Below are 22,896 nucleotides of genomic sequence, written 5' to 3'. Positions count from 1 at the left end.
AAACTGAATATATAAATGATTGATCGTTTATTGTTGCAAGTAAACAACAAAGGAGAAGGAAGGAAATATAATGAATGAAGTTTCATGGCACATTTTGACATTTTTGAGTCTTGACACTTGGAGCTTGACAGTTCACGAGCAGTGGACTTTGGAGGCGCTTGACGGCTGGACACAAAGGCGGGCACCACTGGCCCACACCCGCTGCACGTGACCCCGGCTGCCGTGCTTTTGGCCAGCATGTCCCTGCCAGGCTGGAGCCCATCTCGCTAGTGCCAAGTGAGGAGGCCAGCAGGTGTTGCAGGAGTGCGGGTGGTAAATCAAAACAAGCATGTGATTCTGTACGGTAGTTGCTACAGCGAACTCACTCGCTTTCAACGCAGGTACACCGTTATTTTGATCATTGTTTTGATTTTACATGCTACATAAAGTTGAGTGTGTGTGTTGCAGTGTAGTCTAAATACTGACATGAAGGATATGCCTTGTGGCTGCCAGGAAGAATAGTCGTCTCACATACTAAAGAAACTGCACTTGACAAATAGATAAGAGATAACACTGCCATGGCACCTATGAAAGCAGCAGGATGTCCTAGGGCAAAGATTACAGCCAGGCACTCATTATCATTAGTTCACCAAAAAAAAATAAGTACCAATGTCTGCAGTCTTTTCTTTTCCAACTCCTCAGTGGGGAAAGATATTGTGCTGTTGGATGATGCTGGGTGTGGGTAATTTTTTATTGAGGTAAATCTAGAGGGTGTGCTTACCTGGATTTCTTACCTGGATGACCTTTCCCTATGAGCCATACTAGGGTGAACCATCAGGCAAAGAACTGAAAGGTCTCACCAAACCAATGCACCAGCCTATCCAAACTCATTAAACAACATAACATGTAATCCGGACAATTTACAGTTTCACCCAACCAACGATTTTCTGACGTGGTTCATGTTTTTCTGGTGATAGATGTAGTGAATTGCACGATTTTGTACCTCATTTCCGTCGCAAATGTCTACTTTTCGAGTTATGCCTCTTTTCATGTTATGCCTATCCCCTGCCCGAAATGATCTTGGGGAAGTGAATTCCAGGAACCAACAACACGAACTGGGAAGGAACGACGTCGACACTCAAGGGATTTTATATATATATATATACGTACTTAATTCTCATTGGAAAACTCCTGTAAACATGCCTGGTAATATTATTCACCGTATGATCATGTTGGCCATTTCAGAAATGTGGAAATACAGTTTATTCTTGAATACCAAAGGCTTGGGTAAACACTTGACAGTACAATGCACTTCCATCTGAGAGGTCTTCATTGAGTGGTTCTTTAATGTAAAGTACTACGTATTCAGTTCCTGACACACACAGCTGCGCCTAAAATATCTGACAGTAATCCCCATTCTCCTCATCACTTTCCACTCTCCCTACATAATGAAAATCAGAGTTAACTTTCTTGCCAGAAAATCTAATGAGAACAAAGTTGTCCTCTATTCTCAATGTTTGCTTTCTTCTGGTGCTTTTCATTCTTCTTCCTTAGAAATCTCAACCAGTCACTGCCAGATGTTAAAAAAAGAAGAAGAGTAAATTGTAAGTTAAGTGATGACAACAGGTATATTGCCCAATTACCCCAACAAAATTTGCCTGATTCTCCCACTCTTAATTTTGGAGCCACTACTGATTAATGCTTGTATCTAGAAGCTTCAAATTTTAGCAAGAAGTACCTACGGGTATATGTTATTTCTGGGCCATATTAGAGATCTGTGGCTAAATTTTTCCATAGGTAGCTTACCCATTGCATTTCCAGGTGTGGAGACTTTTCAAATTTTTTAGAATGCTACCCTCTGACTTCTGGAAGGCCTGACACATCCTCAAATGCTCAATAAAATGCTATTTTTCTATTAATTCTTTTGTGAACTTATTTCACTACTCAACCTTGGAAATAAACTAAAAAAATAATGTAATTTTAATAAATAAGCATAAAAAGAACAACTGGGGTGCCCGTTTACCACAAGTATTGTGCCCAGTTGTCCCACTGTACGGGTTAAGTTAGATGTATTTTTTATAATAAGTATCAGAGTGAGAGACATCATTGATTTTATTGTTTGTAGGTTGTAGGTGAAGAGGAAAGATGCCGGCCCTGGTGGTGTTCAACAGGCGATGGAGAATAGGCAGTGACGACCTTGTCATTCCTGGCATTGTAGAGGTTTTTCTTCGGGCTGGATGGTAAGGCACATATAATAATGTGGGATTTTTTTTTTTTTTTTTTTTTTTTTTTTTTGGAATACACCTTGAAGAGAATAAATGAATCATTGCATATATTGTGTGTGTGGGGTGCAGCTGTAATTCATTTAGACATTTCTTAGGGAAATTTAGGTTTTTGTTTCTGTTTGCTTAAAATAATTTTGTTTGACAGGTTGGGCTTAACCACTGCCATCTTCATTCAACATGAGTCAGACACATCGAGATGCTCCAGTGGAAGCCATCTGCTGCGTCTCTTCCTCCTGGGCAGCCTGGTGCTTCTGGGAGTGACTTTAATTATCACAGTGATGCTGGTAGTCCATAGTTCCCGGGGTACTGTTGTCATCACACTTCCCAGGAAGCATGTCCCTGCCCTCATTGTTACCAGGTGCTGTTTCTGAAGTCCTACCAGCCATGCATGGAAGCCACTTATCTCTTTATCTAGTTGGCTCTGACACCTTGCTTCCTCAAAGAACTCCTGAGAGGATGGCAACAGCAGAAGTCCAGTTCCCTTTGTTTATACACTTCCATTTTGCAACACTAAAACCTACTCTCCCACCTCTCTCATTCATTCTGCAATCATATCAGTTCACCCTGCTTGTGATTTCCTGCCTCCCCTTGCATTCCTAATTGACTCTCATACACACTCTTTTCAAAACAACCATTCTGCATCCTCATTATATGTATATGTACCTTTACAATTTTGATTAACCCATTCCAACTTGCACTTCACAACTTTTACAGCTTATGTGATGATGTAATAACTGTACATACAACTACTACTACTACAACAGCTATCAAACTTATTAGTAAAGCAGATATAGCTGAAAGAGGTTAATTAGGCTTTAATGATCTGCAAATGACAATAATAATCTTTTGTACACACTTGAAATACCTCTAAAAATTCTGTTACATGATGATTTTGATGTGCTAGTAATTGACCGCTAAAAAAAAAAAAAGAAAAAAAAGAAAAGAAAATGGTAAGGCCAATCATCAATACCTATTTATACTTATTTCAGGAAAATAAGTCCATAGTTTTCTTTTAAAATATAGTAGCACTTTTCTACTGTTTTAAAGTGACCCCTTCTCTTTGGGAAGAAATAAAGATTTTTTTTCATTTACTGCATGTTAAACTACTCTTTTTCAAGAATGCTATGCTAGTTATTCACAGCACCTAATGCATCCTACTTAACTAATGGTGAAAAACTGAGTCACAGCTAAAGGCACAGAGGAGAGTAGGAAGTAGAATTCTTTTGGTTCAGATTTTTGTGAAATCTGGATCTTTCAAGATTACACATTTTGCCTCCCTAAACTCTTTAATTGGCCGGTTCGCAGTAGGGTGTAGATTCCAGACAGCTCCATTTTGTGAAGATTTTATTTTGGATTTTTTTTTTCCAAATAGGGCAGTGTTAAAGTGCATATACAGGGTGTTTTGTTAATACACTGATATTATCAAAATGATTTTTTGATTTTTTTATTAGCATAGAATTGCATAAAATGTTTTTGTAATAATCTTGAAGAATTTTTCTAAAAAAAGCTATTTACATTAATTAATGCAAGGAAATTTTCTGTCTTTTATGAACATTATGCATTTCCTGAATTATACTTTAATTTGAATATGCCTAACATTCATTAGCAAATCCACATAGAGAAAAAAAATGTTTCCAAACTTCTGCCTCTGCACTGGTGCAATATTTTCTCCAGGACAGCAAAACCAAAATAACGTCATTCTATAGAGCACATATACTGTACCACAGTGCTATCAACACCAAGAAAATGGACTGTATATTACCAAAATCCTGGACAATTGCTAAGCTTAAGCAGCACTTGAAGGACAGGGCCATACTCCATTTTGGGTACGATAAAGCGGCAGAAGATGATGCATTTTATTTAGAATTCATACCACAGACTTAAAGTGGCAATGAGATCCATGATTTTTAGGTGAGCTGAGTTGACTTGGAAACAAAAATAGCATATTGTTCATAGTTACGTACTTGTAATCATCATCATCATCATTTTGTTTAATGTTCATTTTCACTCTTCCTGAGTGGTTGGACGCTTTATGACTCTCCTCCATTCTTCTCTGTCTTCTGCCTGATGTTCATCCAATCCAATCAATGCCAAGTCTTCCTGTATACACCTTCTCCACATTTTCCTAGATCTACCAACTGGTCTCCTTCCTTCTACCTCTAATCTCTCTACAACTCCCAGCACTGTATCCTCACCTGCTCTCTTTACATGTCCAAACCATCAGAGTCTTTCCCTTCTGAGCACTGTTTCCAGGTCTTCTACTCCACATCTCTTACCTACATCTGCACTGGACACCCTATCTTGCCACCTGATCCCCGCCATATACCTCAGCATTCTGCGGTCACTTGCTCTCATTACCTCCATCAATTTTCTAGTTATTATTAAATCCTGAGATCAAAGAGTTGGAAATTGAAGATGAATTACCCTAAAATACCAAAAAGATTCTTTAATAATTGTCCAATTACCCTATTTTAAGGTGTAATTTACCCAAAAGTGGAAGCCCTGGAATTATTGCGCCTTGTGGCTCAACTAGTGCTCCGTCTGCCCATGACGGACAGAGACAAACCTGTATGAATTTTTAGTGAACTAAAGTTAGCGGAGGAGGAACTACATTTAGCAGAAGCTAATTGGTGCGCTAACTGTTAGCGAAAACGCTAATCAGCTAACGGAAAAGTTAGCTTCGCTAATTAGCGGTTAGCGGATTATCGGAAACATGCCCACCACTGCTCCCTTCCCACACCATCCACATGGATATTTTCCTGATTTAATCTTTTCTCTTGCCTCTTTTCCAGTCACCATGTACTTTGTTTTTTCCATATTAATTTCCAAACCTCTCTCCTCCATTCCTTCCTTCCATTTATTAAACTTTTCTTTCACTTCTGCTGTCTCTGCATTTACTACCAAGTCATCTGCATACAGCAGCTCCCATGGTGCCTCTCCTCTTGCTTTGTTTGTTGGCTCCTCATAGTTACTTGTAATGAGTGTTTTATATTATAACATGATAAAGATAGCTTTATTATACTCAAGTATGTACTAATTATGTTAAATGGACATGTCTAATATTTTCATACATTGTTGTGGGAATCAGTGTCATATCAAATTGGCATTGAAAATAGGTAAGTCACCACTGTGTCCTATGAAGTTCAGAGAACACTAAAATTCTGGAGTTAATAGACATCTGCACTCCCTATTACAAACAGCCCAACTGGAATGACACATTTAGGTACTCAAATAAATGTAAGTGATTATATAATTACACAACATTTTACTTTAAAGTTTGTTTTACCATAGAAAAATTCCATAAGAAGGAAGGAAAAGCTGGGGCTGCCATCCTTGGAAGAAAGACGAGAGATAGGTGACATGATTGCATTGCTCAGGGGAATGATAGGAGTTGACAGAATTGATAAAGAAGATCTGTTTAAATGGAATAAAGGAGCAACAAGGTTACTGAAAGGAACTGAAGAAGACAAAGAGCTTCAATACAGTTTTCCATATACATGTACTGAGCTTTGGAGATCATCCAAATCAATACCTTCATTGAGTTTAAAACTAAATTTCATCAGATAGGACACTTAGATGGGACAATATATACGCCTACGTGGTGTAGTGGTCAACGTGCCTGGCTTTTACTCTGTGGGCCCGGGTTCAAATCCCGGCCTGGCAGTCGGCGTGCAGCTCACCCAGCTGTTCATCTTCCCTTTCGTGATTTTTGATATATGGGTACCAGGGGTAACTTGGGGAAGGTAAACTGTGGTAACCCGGATGGCCTTGTATCCCAGGGTGATGGGCTCCCTCACACCACTGGCTCAAGTGCCAATGCGACTGAGATATGCATCGAGGCCATGCTCAGCTATAGCGTATGCCCTCAACTTTACCTCCTAAATATGTACAAAAAATATATGAAAGAATATGTATATAATTACTTGAATAGAAACTTGGAGGGCATTTACTTCCTGCTTGCAGGCTTGTTTTTTAGCTGATTTAGGTTAAAGTATGTCTGAAATACATGATGCTGTAGCAATTGAAGTCTCTGTAGAAAGACTTTAGCAATATTATCTACGTATATTTTAACATGATTTTTGTTTCTTGCACAGGGTTGTCTTTGGGATTCCTGAGATAATGTGGAATGTCATTGGGTCAATATGGATTCTCACTGGGCAAATTGAATGTGAACCAGACACTGCTTTACCAATCCTCATGAAAGGTAACTCTTATTTCTACACAAAAATTACTTTTGGAACTCTGTCATAGTGGGATTTCTGTCATACCAAATGTATGTTTAATGTTACTTTTATTGTATCTAAACTTGCTCTTTTTTATGGCAGCTTTGGTCATTTATACATGGGTGGCAGTTGCCCTCATCCTGCTGGGCATTTTGCTGCTCTTTGACCCCATGAAGCGACCATCCAGGCAAGGGGTAGTTGATGGTGGAGTCCTTGGGTAGGCTACTGTGCTTTTGTAGTTTTTTATGTAGTCGTAATATGTTTTTCGTATATAGTTTAGCTTACTTCACATTCAAATCCATAAGTTTTCTTCAGATGGGCTTAAAGTAATTGACTGGTAGTATGAAATTCCCTCTATGTATTGCTGGACATTAAGTTCTTTTATTTTGCTGTCCTTTCTCGCTTCTGATTTTCTTAAACATTTATTTTTGTACTACCTGCATAATTGAAAATTATTTGTTTCTTGTATCTGCCTAGCATGACTGCCCTACATTTCAAGTGAAAGACTCTTAGGGACACTCTAAAATGCTGTTGCTGTTTGCCAGCAAGAATGAAAAACACTCTTCCTTAACATTTATATAATTTTACTGAGTATTGAGTATAGAGATTCTATTAATTTATTATTTAATGTTTTTTTTAGTACTTCTGAAACATTTTGTTTTATAATGTATTCAAATTATTTGCAAGGATTTGTCAGTGCAGATTTGGATCCCAGTATTGGACCCAGTTCCCAGCCAGCCCTGGTGGATTTGTTGGAACTGGTTCCAATCCCATGTCCTCCCCGGCCCTAATATGTATTTGGTAGTCCCTTGCCCCTGCTCTTTCAGATAGTTGCCTGCTCATGACCCAAGGTTCTCCATTTAGTTTTGTTTTATTCATTATGAAAGGAATGACAATTCAGTATTATATTCTTTGATGGTAAATGACAAAGGCAACTGTTATATCAATTTTGGAGTTGTAGAACAATATGGCAATTTTTTATGTCTTGTACCTAAACACTATCCCTTAGTGAAGTATAAGAAGTTACTAATAACGGTGCATATTTTTGGTCACCACCAGAAGCCATTACATTCAACTGTGGGAGAAGCGATGTCGCCTCCTGTGCTGTGTGCGATCCCATGATGACAACATCTCGGAGGCATTCAAGAATGTGGCAGGTCAGTAGCCAGTAAACCACTTTTAACCCGGCAGCTTCGGCAGCCCCCGTTTGGGGCTCCCGTGAGTCGATCCACCAAAACGTCGGACCCCGTTTGTGGCTCAGCTCAAAATCCCTAATTCGAGCTAATTGTAAGCGGTGGCGGCATAGAGCAACCCACCATGCATGGCCTGGGTCATTGCTGTGGGTGAGTGATCTTGAGGTGGGCTTATTTGTCATAGGTGGTGCTGTAAGGTCATGGCAGACTGAATTAGCTATCCATACAGTAATCACATGTCAAATTCTCTAAAGTAGACAACAAGCGACTCTCGGCTAGATGCCACGCGTCACGAGACTATTTTGTAACAAACACCATCCAAAAAGAATGGAGTTTGAGTAAAAGTGAATATTTTTAATGGCTTTATGGTTATGAGAGGAGTACTCTGATATATGTTCCATGCTCTTTTCTCAGTCTCAAAATGCAGTGTAATGTTGACGTTTCTCGGCCACTTCTCAGCTTTCCCATAGCCAAAGCCCACGGGTTAATCCCATAATTCCTTCTTTTTACTTTTTCCTCTTATGAAAATCTTGTCAGGGGTTCTCAACCACTGGGTTGCCACCCTGTGGAAAGTCTAGGAGGATTGACTCAGGCTTTGAGAAGCCTTGCTAAAAATGGCTTGCAAGAAATAATGTATTAAAAATATGTAAAACAAACTGCTGAAATCAGGGTCTTGCGTGGGTTTCAGTCTTGGGAAAAGGATCGTGTGTGCAAGAACATTGGGAGTCTCTGTGTAGTGTGCTATAAAAACATGGGACCAAACGCATGATATTGTAAAAAAAATTCATATAGTTAATAATTTTTTTTTTCTTCAAATTTTTCTTTTCTCTTTTTTATAGTTTGGCCTATAGCACTGATAGGCTTTCTTGATGGTACCTGTTGTTTGGTCCTAGTGCATGAGTGGCGCCATTCTTTCTTGACTCATGCTGCTCCCCGGAGCACCACTTGTTCCTCTTGGGAGAGTTTCACTGCAATCTGCGTTGATAGGTGTTAGTCAGGAAAGTTTGTGGGTTGTCTGTGGCCATTTGGTGATTACTGAAAACTGTCAGTTTGCAGTGGCAGGTAGGACTTGATCCGGGGTCTCTGGAACACCATGCCTGCATACTTTCTACTCAGCCATTGCCTACCCTTTAGTTAAGAACGTTTCATCAAGTATGGGGGATGGTTATTAACCAGAAAAAAAGTAGTGAATGACTGTTAAGGGGTATTTTGTACCCAATATGTTTCTTTGTTCCTGGTGTAATTATATTGGATTCAGTCAATTAACCAGTGGGGGAATGCCTTCTGTCCAACCCATCATGCTAGTCTGTCATGAAAAGAGAAGCTTTGCTGTTGAAAGGGAAGGGTGATATCCAAAATGACTGCTTGACAGCAAATTGTTTCATTTGAGGTGATGCAGTAGTTCATCATTAATCACCTTCTGAAAAGTCTTGCTGACCACAAACTCTTGGAATACAGAACAATAGTTCCCTGGCATGGATTTTGAACATTTCTTGTGAACAGAGTCTGCCTTCAGCCACTTCCTCAGCATTGGTCACACTTCGGGTCTGGGAGAGGGTGGTGAGGCTGACCCCTCATTGTGGAGGGTAAGGGCGGTGTGTGGGTGCAATTTGCTGGGTTCTTGTTGACTACAGAAGGGTGTACACCATGTTTTTTTTTTGTTTTTTTTCCCACGCCGGTAGGCTTGCTCGAGGGGCCTGGATGGTAGTCGGCCCCAGCCCGTCATGGCGCAGGCAAGTGTTTATAGTGGCGCCATCTTCTCTTGTTGCTGTTGATGGGCTTGCTGGTGTTAGTTGTATTGCTGGGGAGTGGGTGCTGAAGGTTGGCTGCTCAAGTTGGTCGATGGAATTGGCAAGCAATGAGCAGGAGGATTGGATGAGGTAGCTGAATGGGAAACCTGAGTGCATATGGTGTTTGGGGAGGGAACTGTGCTTGGAGGGCTGGGGTGTGGGACACCAGTGTAGAGTGGTAATGGGTATTCTTGCTGCTGTAGTGAGCATAGCAGCAAGGAAGGAGATTATGAAGGCTACTGTGTTGAGAAGACTGCTGAGTAAAGTGATACAGGCAGTTGTGTGGGGAGCAGGAGTGGGTGTGAGGTTGAAAGAGTGGATGTATTGGCTGTCAAGGGGTTAGTGTCAGGAGGACTGGAGGTTAGAGGTTAGGGGATACAAGTGCTGGTGGTCGTGGGCTGAGGTGGTTGAAGATGAGACCTATCAGTAAATGATATTGCTGGAGACTGGTGGGTTGTGCTGAAGGGAGGTAATCTCTGTTTATCTCCGTGTAGTTACAGGTGTTTTTTTTATCTGCCACAGATGTTTTTGCCTCTCTGTTTGAGGACCTTGACCTGGTGGCATCCGACTTAGCAGCAGCATTAGTGCTTTTGCGCCTTAAGAGAAAGTATGAGGAACAGAGAGAAGAGTCTTTCAGAAAAATAGATCGTCATCTTCCCATCAGCAGATCTTTAACAGCTAGCATTGGTGAGTCTCATGACATTCACTTTCTATCAATATCCTTTTTTGTTTAGTCATTTTGTAAAAAGCATGTGTTTAAAGTATATTTTTTTGTGTAGACAGAGGGATACATGAATACAGTTTTTTATTGTCCTTTCAAGCATGAATTTTTAACATGGAGTTTGGTAAACACATATGTTGATGTTTTAGTAGTTTCATATCTTGGAAATATATTTTTACAGGAACTCTGCAGGATGAAGGAGGATTGCCTTATCAGCAGTCCCCACGTCCTGAGTGGATGAAGGTTGGTAGTGCATATCACTTCATGAAGTTTGCTATGGCCTCCTATGGCTGGCCATGGTTTATGTATCGCAACATCTGCCAGGGCTGTTGCTCCCTCAAGTCACACCTGCAGTGCTGTTCCTGTTGCAGGTTAGTATTTAGTATATTTTTTTCTACCCAGTTGATATTGAACTTTTAAAAAACATACCAAAAGTTAAGATAAAGTTGATGGCATACATTATAGCTGCACATTGCCTTGGAGTTCATCTATGTCACATTGGCCCATGAGGTTGTGATGAGTAAGAACTTATTACCCTGAGACACAGGGCCTGTGTAACATCTGCTGCTTCCCTTCTTGCCTGTTTGCCTTCCTCCTGGCCTCCAGAGCCACCGTCAGGATCCTCTTGGTTCTCAGACTGTCTGGTCCACTTCTTTTCAAATTCTTCCATCTTGCTGTTGATTTCTGCATTCTTCTCCTTAACCATCTTGAGCTCTTCCTTCATTTTGGCATTTTCTCTCTCCACCTCCTCGTGTTCCTTCACATTCTTCTTCCACTCTCCGCCACATGGCTTGCAGAACCACACTTTCATTCCTTGAACAGTCTTTAGTCCTTCTTTAGTCAGTCCCTCACATTCTCGGTGCCTCCAATTGCCACAGCAGACACACTCGGTGCCTTCAGCCTCTACCCAACGATTACAGGCCATACATACCTCCTTCTGCTCATCACTTCTCCTTCACAGTTTCTGCACAGCAAGTCGTCGCTCAGCTTTCCACTATACTCACACTTTCTACAGAACCTCCTTCATGCTCCACGTGCTTTATTATCTATATTTTCATAACTATCCATTGCAATTTGCTATTTTTATAGACCCAGACCACAGACCACGTTTGACCCTTCCGGCAGCAGCAGCAGTGTCTTGTTCTCTAAATACCAGCCTGAAAGGGTTAGGATGAATAACTGCATGAGCTACACTCTGACTTCTCTAACTGGGATTTGAACTCAGGCATGCGTTTTCATAGCTAGACATGCTAACCACTTCACCATGGTGGTGTAAACTTTAACCTTAAGCAGCACTAACCATGGGGACTGCATCCTCAGTGGAGTTTGAAAACTATGAATTTACAAAGTACAAAAATTAACTGTTCTTTACCCTGTTGCCTTAACTTTCCATTGTATCCACAATTACAGCCATATTTATCATCATAATTACAGTTACCCAAATTTTGCTATTCTTTTTTCTTTTGGTCTGACCTTGCTTCCCATATTATCTTTTATTTATTTGTATAATGGAAGTTAGTGCCCATCTCATATTACTTCTATGGCAGCTTGGCAGGGCACTATAACATTCCTCACAATCCCCACAGCTCACCACATCAACTACCACTTATTATTGTTATTATTTGGATTGCATTCCTTTAACTGGTTTGGAAATAAACGGTATCTAGTCAGACATATATTTTGAAAATTTGTTTCTAACTTTTTTATTTATAGGTAGGTGTTTATGCCTGAGGAGGCATACTTTCAGTGAAGCTATGTGCTTCCATGGGGAAGTGGTTAGCTTGCCTAGCTATGAATCTGTAGGCCCAGGTTTGAATCCCGTCCAGGGCAGTTGGCGTGCAGCTCACCCAACTGTTCATCCTCCTTTTTGGCCTGTTCAATAAATGGATGCCTGGAGAAATCTGAGGAAAGTACACATTGGTAACCCAGATGTCATTCCTCTTGTGTTCTGAAATAATGGGTTTTTACCCACCACAATGTCAAGGGCCAGTGCTACTGAGATGAGCAACAAGGCCACACCCAGCTATAGCATCTGACCACAGCTTTACTTTTACCATACTTACAGAAAGATACAAGAATTCATGAGGAAAACATTAGAGTAATGTAACCCGAGAACAATTTTATTGATTATTCAACATTGAGGGGTTAATTGTAAGATATCTGAAGTCAGAAATAAATATGAATTTGGTGTTGGCCCCAGGGTTGCCAAGAAAGAGAGGGTCATCATATCATATTTGAATGCAGTTTTGTTGTAGTTGTGTAAGGCTACCTTCAGGTCCCCTCCATCGTACGTGATGCAGGACAACTGTTGTCTGTGCCACACAGCAGCACTTAAGGCAGTGACTGGGCTCTCTGAGGAGAATATTACTTACATCACATTCCACAACAAAATTTATGAGGTTAGTTTTTTTTCAAGCAAACCATGCTTTGCTGTGTATTTTGAAATGGAATACTCAATCATGTCTACATATTCTTGGTGAAGCTAATTTTTACCCTCCTCAGGTTCCATTCTTCGTTGCCATAGATGATGAGACTCAACATGTTGTGCTGGCCATTAGGGGCACCCTCTCCCTGCATGATGCCATCACAGACCTGAATGCCCAGTGCACCTCGGTTAGTACTTTTTGAATATTAGTGACACTATGTAATGAGGTGATTGGTTTGAGGTGAGGCAAACAGGAGGTAGCCAATGTGATGCTGGTCCACTCAGTACCTCCCCTCTTCCTTGAAGTTTTACACCTAACACCCAAACTCAGTCAAATCAGTTGTAACAATCAAATCAGTCTGTTTTCTCTATTGACAGGTTGACTGTGAGGGTCTACCAATAGGATGCATGGCTCACAAGGGCATGGTGGAAGCTGCTCGGTCTGTTCTCATAAGGCTGGATGAAACTAGAGCCTTGTCAGAGGCCTTATCCCGCAGTGGCTATGGCTTAGTGATCACTGGTAAGTGTATCTGATCATTTAAGAGTGTATTTACCCCTTGCACCCTAGGAGGTACTACATATGCTGTGGACTACAGTACTCTCCCGAGTTTTGCGCTTGCTCTGTTCAGAAGGTATAGCGCTAAACTTGAGGATTGCGAAACTCGGGATATTGAAAACACTGAAAAAGCGCTTATTTGTTCTGACCCGTGGAGAAGCTGACTTTTTTCCCTCCATTACTACCTTGTTTTCTCAAAATACGTACCTTGGAAAAAGGAAGAAAATGGGAGGAGAGAATGGGTCGTTTTGAAGCTGCAGTTGAAGTTGGCTGCCTTACAATTGGCTGACCGTTCTGAAAACATGCTTGTGATTCGCTGGGAGTCCGATGGCATCATTGTTGGCGCTCACCCAATCAGCGGAATCACTGCCTTAAGACGATGTCACACTGGCTGTTTTCCTCCAATCGTTGGGGCTACGGGCAACACTTGTACGCCCAACCGGGAGCGAGTTGTCGGTTGTCCGTAAGCTGGTGTCACACTGGGTATATTTCCTCCCACCGCGTTGGCGGCAACTAGGGCAACCGGTAACTCCACTTTTCTGGGTTTGCGTCACACATGGCCAAGGTCAGTTGCCCGTATCCACATCCATGATGTAAACAAAGCACTTGTCCTGTATCAACATGGCGTCGTCTACTAAAGTAAGGGCTGTCGCGGCTTGTGCTGCCATTACCCAAGTTATGGACTTCTGGCATGGAGGAACCACAGGCACATCACACCCACAACTGCTTCTTCCTTCCATTTAACTGCAGCAACAAGTCCATAACTTGGATAATGGCAGCACAACCTGCGACAGCCCTTACTTTAGTAGACGACGCCATGTCGATACAGGACAAGTGCTTTCTTTACATTGTGGATGTGGATATGGGCAACTGACCTTGGCCGTGTGTGACGCAAACCCGGAAAAGTTGGAGTTCCGGTTGCCCTAGCTGCTGCCAACACAGTGAGAGGAAAAAGGCCCAGTGTGGCACCAACTTACTGATAACTTGCTCCTGGTTGTGCATACGGGCGTTGCCTGTACGCCCAACGGTTGGAGGAAAACGGTCAATATGACACCGACTTAAGGCTGTGACGCCGCTAATAGGGTGAGCACTGGCGATGATGTCATTGGACTCCCAGCGAATCACAAGCATGTTTTCAGAACTGCCAACAAATCATAAGGCTCAACTGCAGCTTCAAATTGATCAGTTTTCTCTTCCCATTTTCTTTCACTTCCAAGGTACGTATTTTGAGACTACATGGACAGGACTTCCTCACATTCCACCCTCCCACTCTCTCTCTCTCTCTCTGGCTCTCTCTCTCTCTCTCTCTCTCTCTCTCTCTCTCTCTCTCCCCTTCAACTTAATATCAACTAGAGTAGAAATGCAATGTTTTGGAGTCTTCTGATTAATGTAAAATCACTTAGGTTTAAGGACAGACCACCAAGTCTGGACCATGGGGTCTGTGTGGTCTGATTTTTTATGTAAATCTATGTAAATCTCTCTCTCTCTCTCTCTCTCTCTCTCTCTCTCTCTCTCTCTCTCTCTCTTTTGACCAAAGCCCCTATGTTTGGAGAAAAACAGCCAGTGTGACACTACATTTAAAGGCAGCGCGCTTGACGCCGGTGGTAGGTAGACATGACCTGTACATGTCAAAGCAGCATGAAACTCGGGGTGATAATGCGCGAAAGTCAGGATGGTAAGAATTTAGGACTAAGTGCAAAACTCAAGGATCGTGAAACTCAAATAGCACGAAACTCGTGAGGGTACTGTATTTGGAGAATATTTCAGGATGTAGTATCATGTTTGTCCTGAGCTATTGGCAGCACATTAGATTTAACCCTTAGATTACGGCGATCGTACATATAAGTGCGCTACCACACGCCCCACCCGTACGGAGATCATATATATAATCATCACACTCTACGCTCCCTACGTTTCAAATATACTGCCAGTTCTTGACTCAGAAGAATGGTGGAGGCATCTGGCATCCGTACACACTCTTATTCGTCTCCAGCACGCAGCCTACCGAAGGTCACAGATCATTTTCCACTTTTGTTCGGAATACATCTGTCATGTCTCGTGACGCGTCAAGCAGTTCCTCTGCTTCGGGCGGAAGTAGAGCGCGGGCGAATCAAAGTGACAGTGACTGTGATGACTGCTATGGTAGTGACATTGACAGAGGAGGGAGGGGCAAGTAGGTAGAGAGAGAGAGAGAGAGAGAGAGAGAGAGAGAGAGAGAGAGAGAGAGAGAGAGAGAGAGAGAGAGAGAGAGAGAGCAAGTGGGGTGCTTCCACGCGACGCGTCACGGCCATGAGAAAATGCACAATATTTTTGGCTGTCATAACTTTTTTATTATTATTAGGAGAGAAGTTTTATTACACCACCATATATACTAGATGAATATACAATTATTGCAAAGAAGAAAGACACCATTTCCACCTCTTTTAAATGCCTAAATTTTCCCCGTGCACACCACCCAGAGAAATATATCACCACCCATACTCTAAGGGTTAAATAGTTTTACAACTTATTTTTTTCATTCCTGGTTTGTTGAAGAGCTAAATATTTTTTTGTTTTTTCATATGAAAATTCACTAAATTGTGGTTTATTTTGTCCCTAAGGTCACAGCTTAGGAGCAGGGACAGCAGTAGTGTTGGCTGCCCTCCTGAGGCCTCGATACCCAAACCTCAAATGCTTTGCCTTTTCACCACCTGGAGGACTCTGTTCCAGGGAATTTTCTCAAGCTACCCAGGTTAGTAGCACAGGCCATGCTTGGTCATGGGTAGCTGGGTTCACAAACTTTGGAACTGTAGCAATATTTCTCCTTTTAGTTTGATACCTAAGTAAAACTCAGTGAGTGGGATGCATAGGTCCATCCAAAGGAATATGAGATATGAGGTTGTTAAATAAGGTCCATGCAAATAGTGGGACAAATGACCATACTCTGTGTATGATTAGTTAACAATAAAGGAATAAAAAGAGATGGTATCTCAGTTTCAGGATAGAAGTAAAAGAGAATAAGGTGTAATAAAAAATTAGGGATGAAGGACATTGTCAAGGAAAATGAGTCAAAAGCTAAAATAGATAATAATAATAATAATAATAATTTTATTTTGCCCAGCGGCATATATATATATATATATATATATATATATATATATATATATATATATATATATATATATATATATATATATATATATATATATATATATATATATATATATAAGATAAGAAAACAAATGAGATCCAACAAGATACAACATTTATTGTATTAGAACACCTGAGAGAAAAGGAGTCTTGGGAGACTGACAGGTTAGGAGATGCAGAAACAATGTATGGCCAGAAATGATTTTTTGGGCACTCATCCAATTCAGGGAGCCTTGGACACCAGACAGCAGAGTTCCTGTAAGTTGGATAAACTTACAGCTCTGCATTTTATATTTATTCTTGCGTCACTACAGAGTAAAAGTAGTTGGTGCTTTCTACAGTGTTTTGTAATGTCGGTGGTGGTTGGTGATGACCTGGTCCCACGCCTCTCCATGAACTCCCTCCATGACCTACGTCACAAGATAAAGTGTGTTCTGGATACCTGTCCCCAGCCTAAGGTTTGTGTTTGAACTCATTTAGGATGCTACCACTTAAATATTCTGTGTTTGGGAGAAAATATGCCCCTGCATTTTTGGAAATCCTTATCCCCATGCACTCCATGCATATTCTGAATTACCAGAGGATCCCAGATAATACTATGTGCATCTTGGATTTCTGAGGGAATATCTCAGAATAAAAGAAACTGCTTCTTTTATTAATTGCATGGTGTTGTTGACATAAAATGAAGCTCACCTTATTTCACCTCTTTATGGCATTTTTATTCCATATGAAGACTGTACCTCTGGTACCATATTGTGTATCTTAAATTTTCAATGTAAATTTTGGTTTATATTTTATTTCTGTATTATTTTCTTCCTATGCAGGACCATTGCACTGGTATGCAAGGTTGAGAGGAAATGATAGTTGACATCATTCCTTGGGTGGTGTCCGTGGAATTTTTAATTTTGATGGCAAAATGCATCCTTTCTTTATCGAATGACTTGTGTGTCATTAAACTATTTGCAGAAAAAAAACTTACAATTCTCATGTCATCATCAGATAAATATTACTCCCTTTTTAACATTTTCTTTTCAGTATCGTGTGTTGGCACAAGGATGCTGGTACATGCTGTTTGGTATATCAGAATCTTCACTCCACTCTGCGTCTCTAGACAGTCCTGCTCAGGATCGCCCCCTTTTGGAAGGCGGTGGCAATTCTTATACTTACGTAAGTACTTGAGAATGTATTTTGTGCTATGTTGTGTTTGTTTGGTCATAAAATATCATTGGTTATGTGCTAATGAGACATTGTCACAAAAATAATAAGAAAAAGTTTTTTTTTCCAGTTTTACCAAGAATTTTCTAATGAAAAATTGGATAAATGATATTTTATGATAAATATGATAAAATATGATAAATCATATTTTTAGGAACATTTGTACTGTAATATAATGCAAATAAATTGCCAGCATCCAATAAACTTTATAGTTTTTAGGGCAGTTTTAATTATTTTAAACTTATTTTAATGCCACTACTTTCCTCCAAGCACATTCATAATTCAGATCAACATATCAATTTTGTTAATAAGTTTAAAGCAACTAACTTTATTCATGTTTAACATTGGTAATTGATTGATTCTCTCTTTAAAAAGGACATATTAATAATTGTTTTTCTTTGTTAGTTTAATCCAGTGTTTGGCTTTCATGAGGAACAGGTGACTATATAGGCATTATGTATTTGCTATTTACCTAAACCTGTTTTGGGCTTTCCGGGCAATAGTTTGTAGTTGTATTATCAACATTGACATGAAGAAACTTGTATTTTATACGAACCTAATATGTAGTTGAGTAATATTAGTGTATGAAGGGGGTACTCAAGTTTCACACTTGCTTTGTTGTGGGGAACTCCCTCATTATACTTTTAGATTGCTAATTTTGTTAATTTTGTGACAATATATATATATATATATATATATATATATATATATATATATATATATATATATATATATATATATATATATATATATATATATATATATATATATATATATATATATATATATATATATATATATATATATATATATATATATATATATATATATTAAAAGTCCTATAATCCAGAATGCTGGTGTTCATGCACCGCTGATCCCATGCACCTTCTGGATCGGCAGATTTTCCGGATTACTTGTAGGGGACCTCAAAATGTCCAAAACACCATTCCCAGATGTTTACCATAATCGGTCTGGCAATCGCCAATATTGAGTACCTGCCCCAGACTTTTACCACACTTATGTGGCACATTTAAGTATCACACCTAAGATATTTTCTACAAGTTATTTGAAAAATTGCATTACGTGTCAACAAAGGATACAATGTGGGTGGCAGGAAGTGTCAGCCAAATATTTCCTTTTTTGCCTTTAGGAACTAAAATGTATAGAATGCAAATTATGCACTAATGAATACTTCTTTCTATAAAAATTAGGTTATAAAAATAAGAAAAGTGATAAAAATGATCATTACTACACAATTATAAGCAGTAGCAGCTGCTGCTGCTCAGCTGATATGTATACATGTAAACGAACAGAAGACATGTTGGCTAGGACAAGGCAGTTTTTGCCATTTTTTTCTTGGCAATGGTGAAGTATGTATATTATGCCCCCTCTTCTTCCCCATAGAAGGCTCTGTAGTAGGAACCATTGTGATCAAAGAATACAGATAAAACCAAGCAAATTCAGGAAACAACAAAGTAATGGACAGCCAGCTGGCCAACATGCTGTGAACTGGGTGCATCTTACGAGTATCACCATGGATCTGGAATTTAATAGTTCAGTGCACCACTTTCGTCTATTTTTAGCATTTAAATTTTTTTTCTCAATGTTATCCCCAAAAAAACTAAAACTGACCCTTGGCTGAAAATTCCAAATTACTGGGACTTCCGAAGTATTGGGTGTCAGATTATCAGACTTTTACTGTAGTATATAATATATATATATATATATATATATATATATATATATATATATATATATATATATATATATATATATATATATATATATATATATATATATATATATATATATATATATATATATATATATATATATATATATATATATATATATATATATATATATATATATATATATATATATATATATATATATATATATATATATATATATATATATATATATATATATATATATATATATATATATATATATATATATATATATATATATATATATATATATATATATATATATATATATATAAATATATATATATATATATATTATTAGTCAAATTGGTCATAATTTAAAATCTACATTAAAATAAGAAAGCATATTATTCAAATCTCTTGCCATTCCCCCAATCCTGCCTCTGTCTTATGTGCTCACCTCACACCAGCCGTGCATTCAGTTGACTGGCTAGCAATGCAGCATTGTGCAACATTCCAAAATGGAGCTACCAAGTTTTACCAAGACGGTGGCGTTAGCCAGATGCCCCATCGAGTCATTGCACGGGGTGGGGGTGCGGGGGATGTGCAGGGTTGGGGGGGGGCAGTGTTTGTAAACAAAGGATACATTGTAGTCATGAAAGTGGCCAATGTCACATCTGCTGCATTTTCTTGCCTTCTTTGAATGTTTAGTTGAACTATGATTACTGACTGCTGTTCCAGTAAACGGTTGCCTATAAGAGCTGCTGCAGGAATATTGTGAGGGAGCTGTTGTTGTGGAATGTCATTTTGGTTGCACTCACTTGATTGACTGTCCGGTTTGGCTCCCCCACCTGCCAGGAGTTGTGGCAGTCAGTGGGTGAACTAAATGCAGCTGAGACTTGTAAATAGTGGAGATATCGCTCCACCCTTGCTCAGCTCACGTGCTAGCCAACTGGTGTCTACTGCATAGATTTAGTTGTATGCTTATGTAACATTGTAGGCCTATAAACTGGTAGAGTAGGGACTGTCATATAAGTAGTACCTACAGATTGAGTTCCACAGGCAGCTGAGGGAAGCATGGGTGAGGTGGGGTAAGGCCAGCACATGAGGAGAGTATCAGGGCAGGGGGCGAGTAGGAGGTATTGGAACGCTCTGTAAACAAGTAACTGCTCTACCCGTGATGGGATATTTGAAATCACAACTCACTCACTGACTACTTACGGTAACTCAGTATCATTGGCGTTCGCAAGTTGCATAAGTTGTAACTAGAGGACTACTTGTATATATTTTTATATATCACATATGATGCTTGTGGTTTAGGTAAATCAACTTATTTTGTCTTTCTCATGAAATTTAAAGAAAATGTCTCAAATGTTTTTTGCTATACCCAATTCACATTTCCTCGAGTTTAGTTTTTGTATAAGCCATGATCTTGAAGTATTGAGTGGCTAATTTCTTATATCTTCTAATTTGCCACAGGAATTTAGAATCACAAATTAACTCTATCCATGGTTTATAGCCATCACCCCCCTCTGTGCAGGAGAGTGTAGATGATGTGCGGGTGACCTTCTCCGAGCCAAATCCCCAGTGCCCCCAAGTCCCCAGACACACGGAGACTCCACTGTTCCTACCTGGAAGGATTCTTTACTGCTTCCCTAATCTGCCAGAGGAGGACAGGTAGGAGGACAGTCTGTCTGACTTTGAAGTAGTAGTATGAGTATGGACTACTTTTATAAAACTCACAAGGGGTATTGTGGTATACCTACACACAATAGGAATCATGGGGATGTAAGGTATGGCTGTAACTCATTTTTGGGTAATTTAAACTAATTTTGATTTTTTTTTTCATTGTAATTCATTCTGAGTAGTGACATTACTGTCTACCCTCATTTTAATTACATTTATTAGCCCATCTCAAATCATTTGTATCATCTGCACTTAAGCCTTACATTATAAACTTGTATATGAGGTGCCTCGAGCCAAAGAGAGCTGAGGGATATGATTGCTAAACACCAGATAATGCAATTAAAGTTTTGAAGAACAATTTTTCTACCTATAAGACAAAGGACAAGAAAGTGTTTTATAAGAAAAATAATCCTTATGTAGTTGTCTACCATTGTGGTAAAACAATAAGTTAGATTTTTTACTTTTTAGTTATGGATGCTTATTATGTCATGATATTATAATCTGAATTGATATTTATTTTTAATTTTACCAAAAGACAATTTTAATACAATAATAAAAAAAAAAATTATACCTCATATTTTGTTAAAACTATTTAATTATCCCCCAAATTTCCATTTATTTGTGTGGCAGAAGCAAGAGATAAAAACATACTGAGCCTTGAGCCTGCCCCATTCCTCCCCACCCACAAAGGCACATTGTGTGACTGGGTGAAAGCTGCTGTTGTCATGGAAAATAAAAGCACATCATTGGTTAGATGCAGTGTGATGGCTTATCTCTCTCTGGCTCGGCATCATCTGCACATGATTTCTAAAGAGATTTTCATTTTTTTGTTTTTCTGATCTAAGGTAAAATTTATCATGCTTTGGACTAAGATAGAGGGATCTATAGTGTTACAGTCTGTAGAATGTGTAGAAGCAGGTAACTCATTTTTTTTCATTTTGTCCCTTAGCTCCTTTTGGTTCACGGGGCCTCATATCTAATTTTGATCTCATTAAAGAACCTCTAACATTTGGTCTTTCATCCATATTATCAGGTTGGAGGGCAGTGTGGGTGAATGGGAGTTCACTTGGGGCGAGCCCAAGGAGTTCTCACAAATCCTTATCTCGCCCTTCATGATGCGGCATCACTTTCCCCCAGTGGTGCTTTCTGCCCTCAGGGATGCAGCGGTCCAGGCTGCAGACCCCAGTTAATAAGATGTGCTGAGGGACCTTCCCTTTACAAATTTTTCTCAGTAGATGAGTGAACAGCAAAGATGCTCTTTTGTATGTGGTGAAACTATTATATATATATATATGACTAACCATTGTCAGAAAAGTGTGATGGTGACAAAGTATTTTGTACTCACTTTAGGAACTGTAGTCTTAATATAATTATATAATTACTGTAAAGATTTAAATGAGTTGGTATTTAGGTCATGTGAAATGATCTCAGGGAGTCTTGGCAGATTTGACCCAAGGAAGAGTATTGTTTATGATGCATTTTATCCACAATGGTTTACTACCAGTTTAAGGTTGTGTATGTAGTTGTGCTGACAGAACATAATATCAAGTATATATATTGTTGCTTTTAATACTTTCAGAACTTAAATAAAATATTTATATGTGTTCACATTTTTCAGTAAATACTTCAATTTTCTTTTCAGTCTACTGCAAATCAATAAGGTTTCAAATGTTTGAATGTACATGAAATATTAAATTAGTAAACATGTGTGGATTATATTTAATTAAATATACAAGCTTCACACTACAGTAGTTCCTGACGTAAGATAGCTACCTTTTTTCAGCCATTTTCTGTTAGTCAGTTTAGCAATACATGGGATTATGTATTTTTATCTCAGTGTTAGATTTCATAAATACTTCTCAGGTTTCATTTTCTCTCAGAATCCATAAGCCTAGACCTTAAAATTTCCATTCTTTTATTCCAGTGTCTTGTAATGTTATGAAGCCTTTTGTAGTTATATATAATTAGTAATGGTAATGATAACAAAGTAATAATGATAACAATATGATAATTATAATAAA

At 39.1% G+C, this 22,896-nt stretch overlaps 1 protein-coding gene across 6 annotated transcripts; it reads left to right on the top strand.

Annotated features, from left to right (window-relative positions):
- Positions 1-86: 86 nt before the first annotated feature.
- LOC126998802 (diacylglycerol lipase-beta-like) lies at positions 87-22,896 on the top strand. Of its 6 annotated transcripts, none has more exons than XM_050860873.1 (17): positions 87-312; positions 2,105-2,219; positions 2,410-2,622; positions 6,359-6,468; positions 6,590-6,704; positions 7,547-7,644; positions 9,993-10,157; positions 10,373-10,562; positions 12,467-12,590; positions 12,694-12,804; positions 12,995-13,136; positions 15,773-15,903; positions 16,643-16,759; positions 17,337-17,468; positions 17,922-17,954; positions 20,730-20,866; positions 21,909-22,896. In XM_050860873.1, the coding sequence occupies exons 2-17, from the start codon at positions 2,125-2,127 to the stop codon at positions 22,063-22,065; spliced, it is 2,070 nt and encodes a 689-aa protein (XP_050716830.1). In that variant the 5' UTR covers positions 87-312; positions 2,105-2,124; the 3' UTR covers positions 22,066-22,896. The 6 variants fall into 6 exon arrangements, with proteins under 6 accessions (XP_050716830.1, XP_050716828.1, XP_050716829.1 ...); XM_050860871.1 differs by having other exon boundaries at positions 88-380; XM_050860872.1 differs by having other exon boundaries at positions 90-276.

Source organism: Eriocheir sinensis, chromosome 15 (assembly GCF_024679095.1).
Source record: "Eriocheir sinensis breed Jianghai 21 chromosome 15, ASM2467909v1, whole genome shotgun sequence".
In the NCBI taxonomy this organism is placed as follows: domain Eukaryota; kingdom Metazoa; phylum Arthropoda; class Malacostraca; order Decapoda; family Varunidae; genus Eriocheir; species Eriocheir sinensis.
This window is presented reverse-complemented; position numbering and strand designations above follow the sequence as displayed.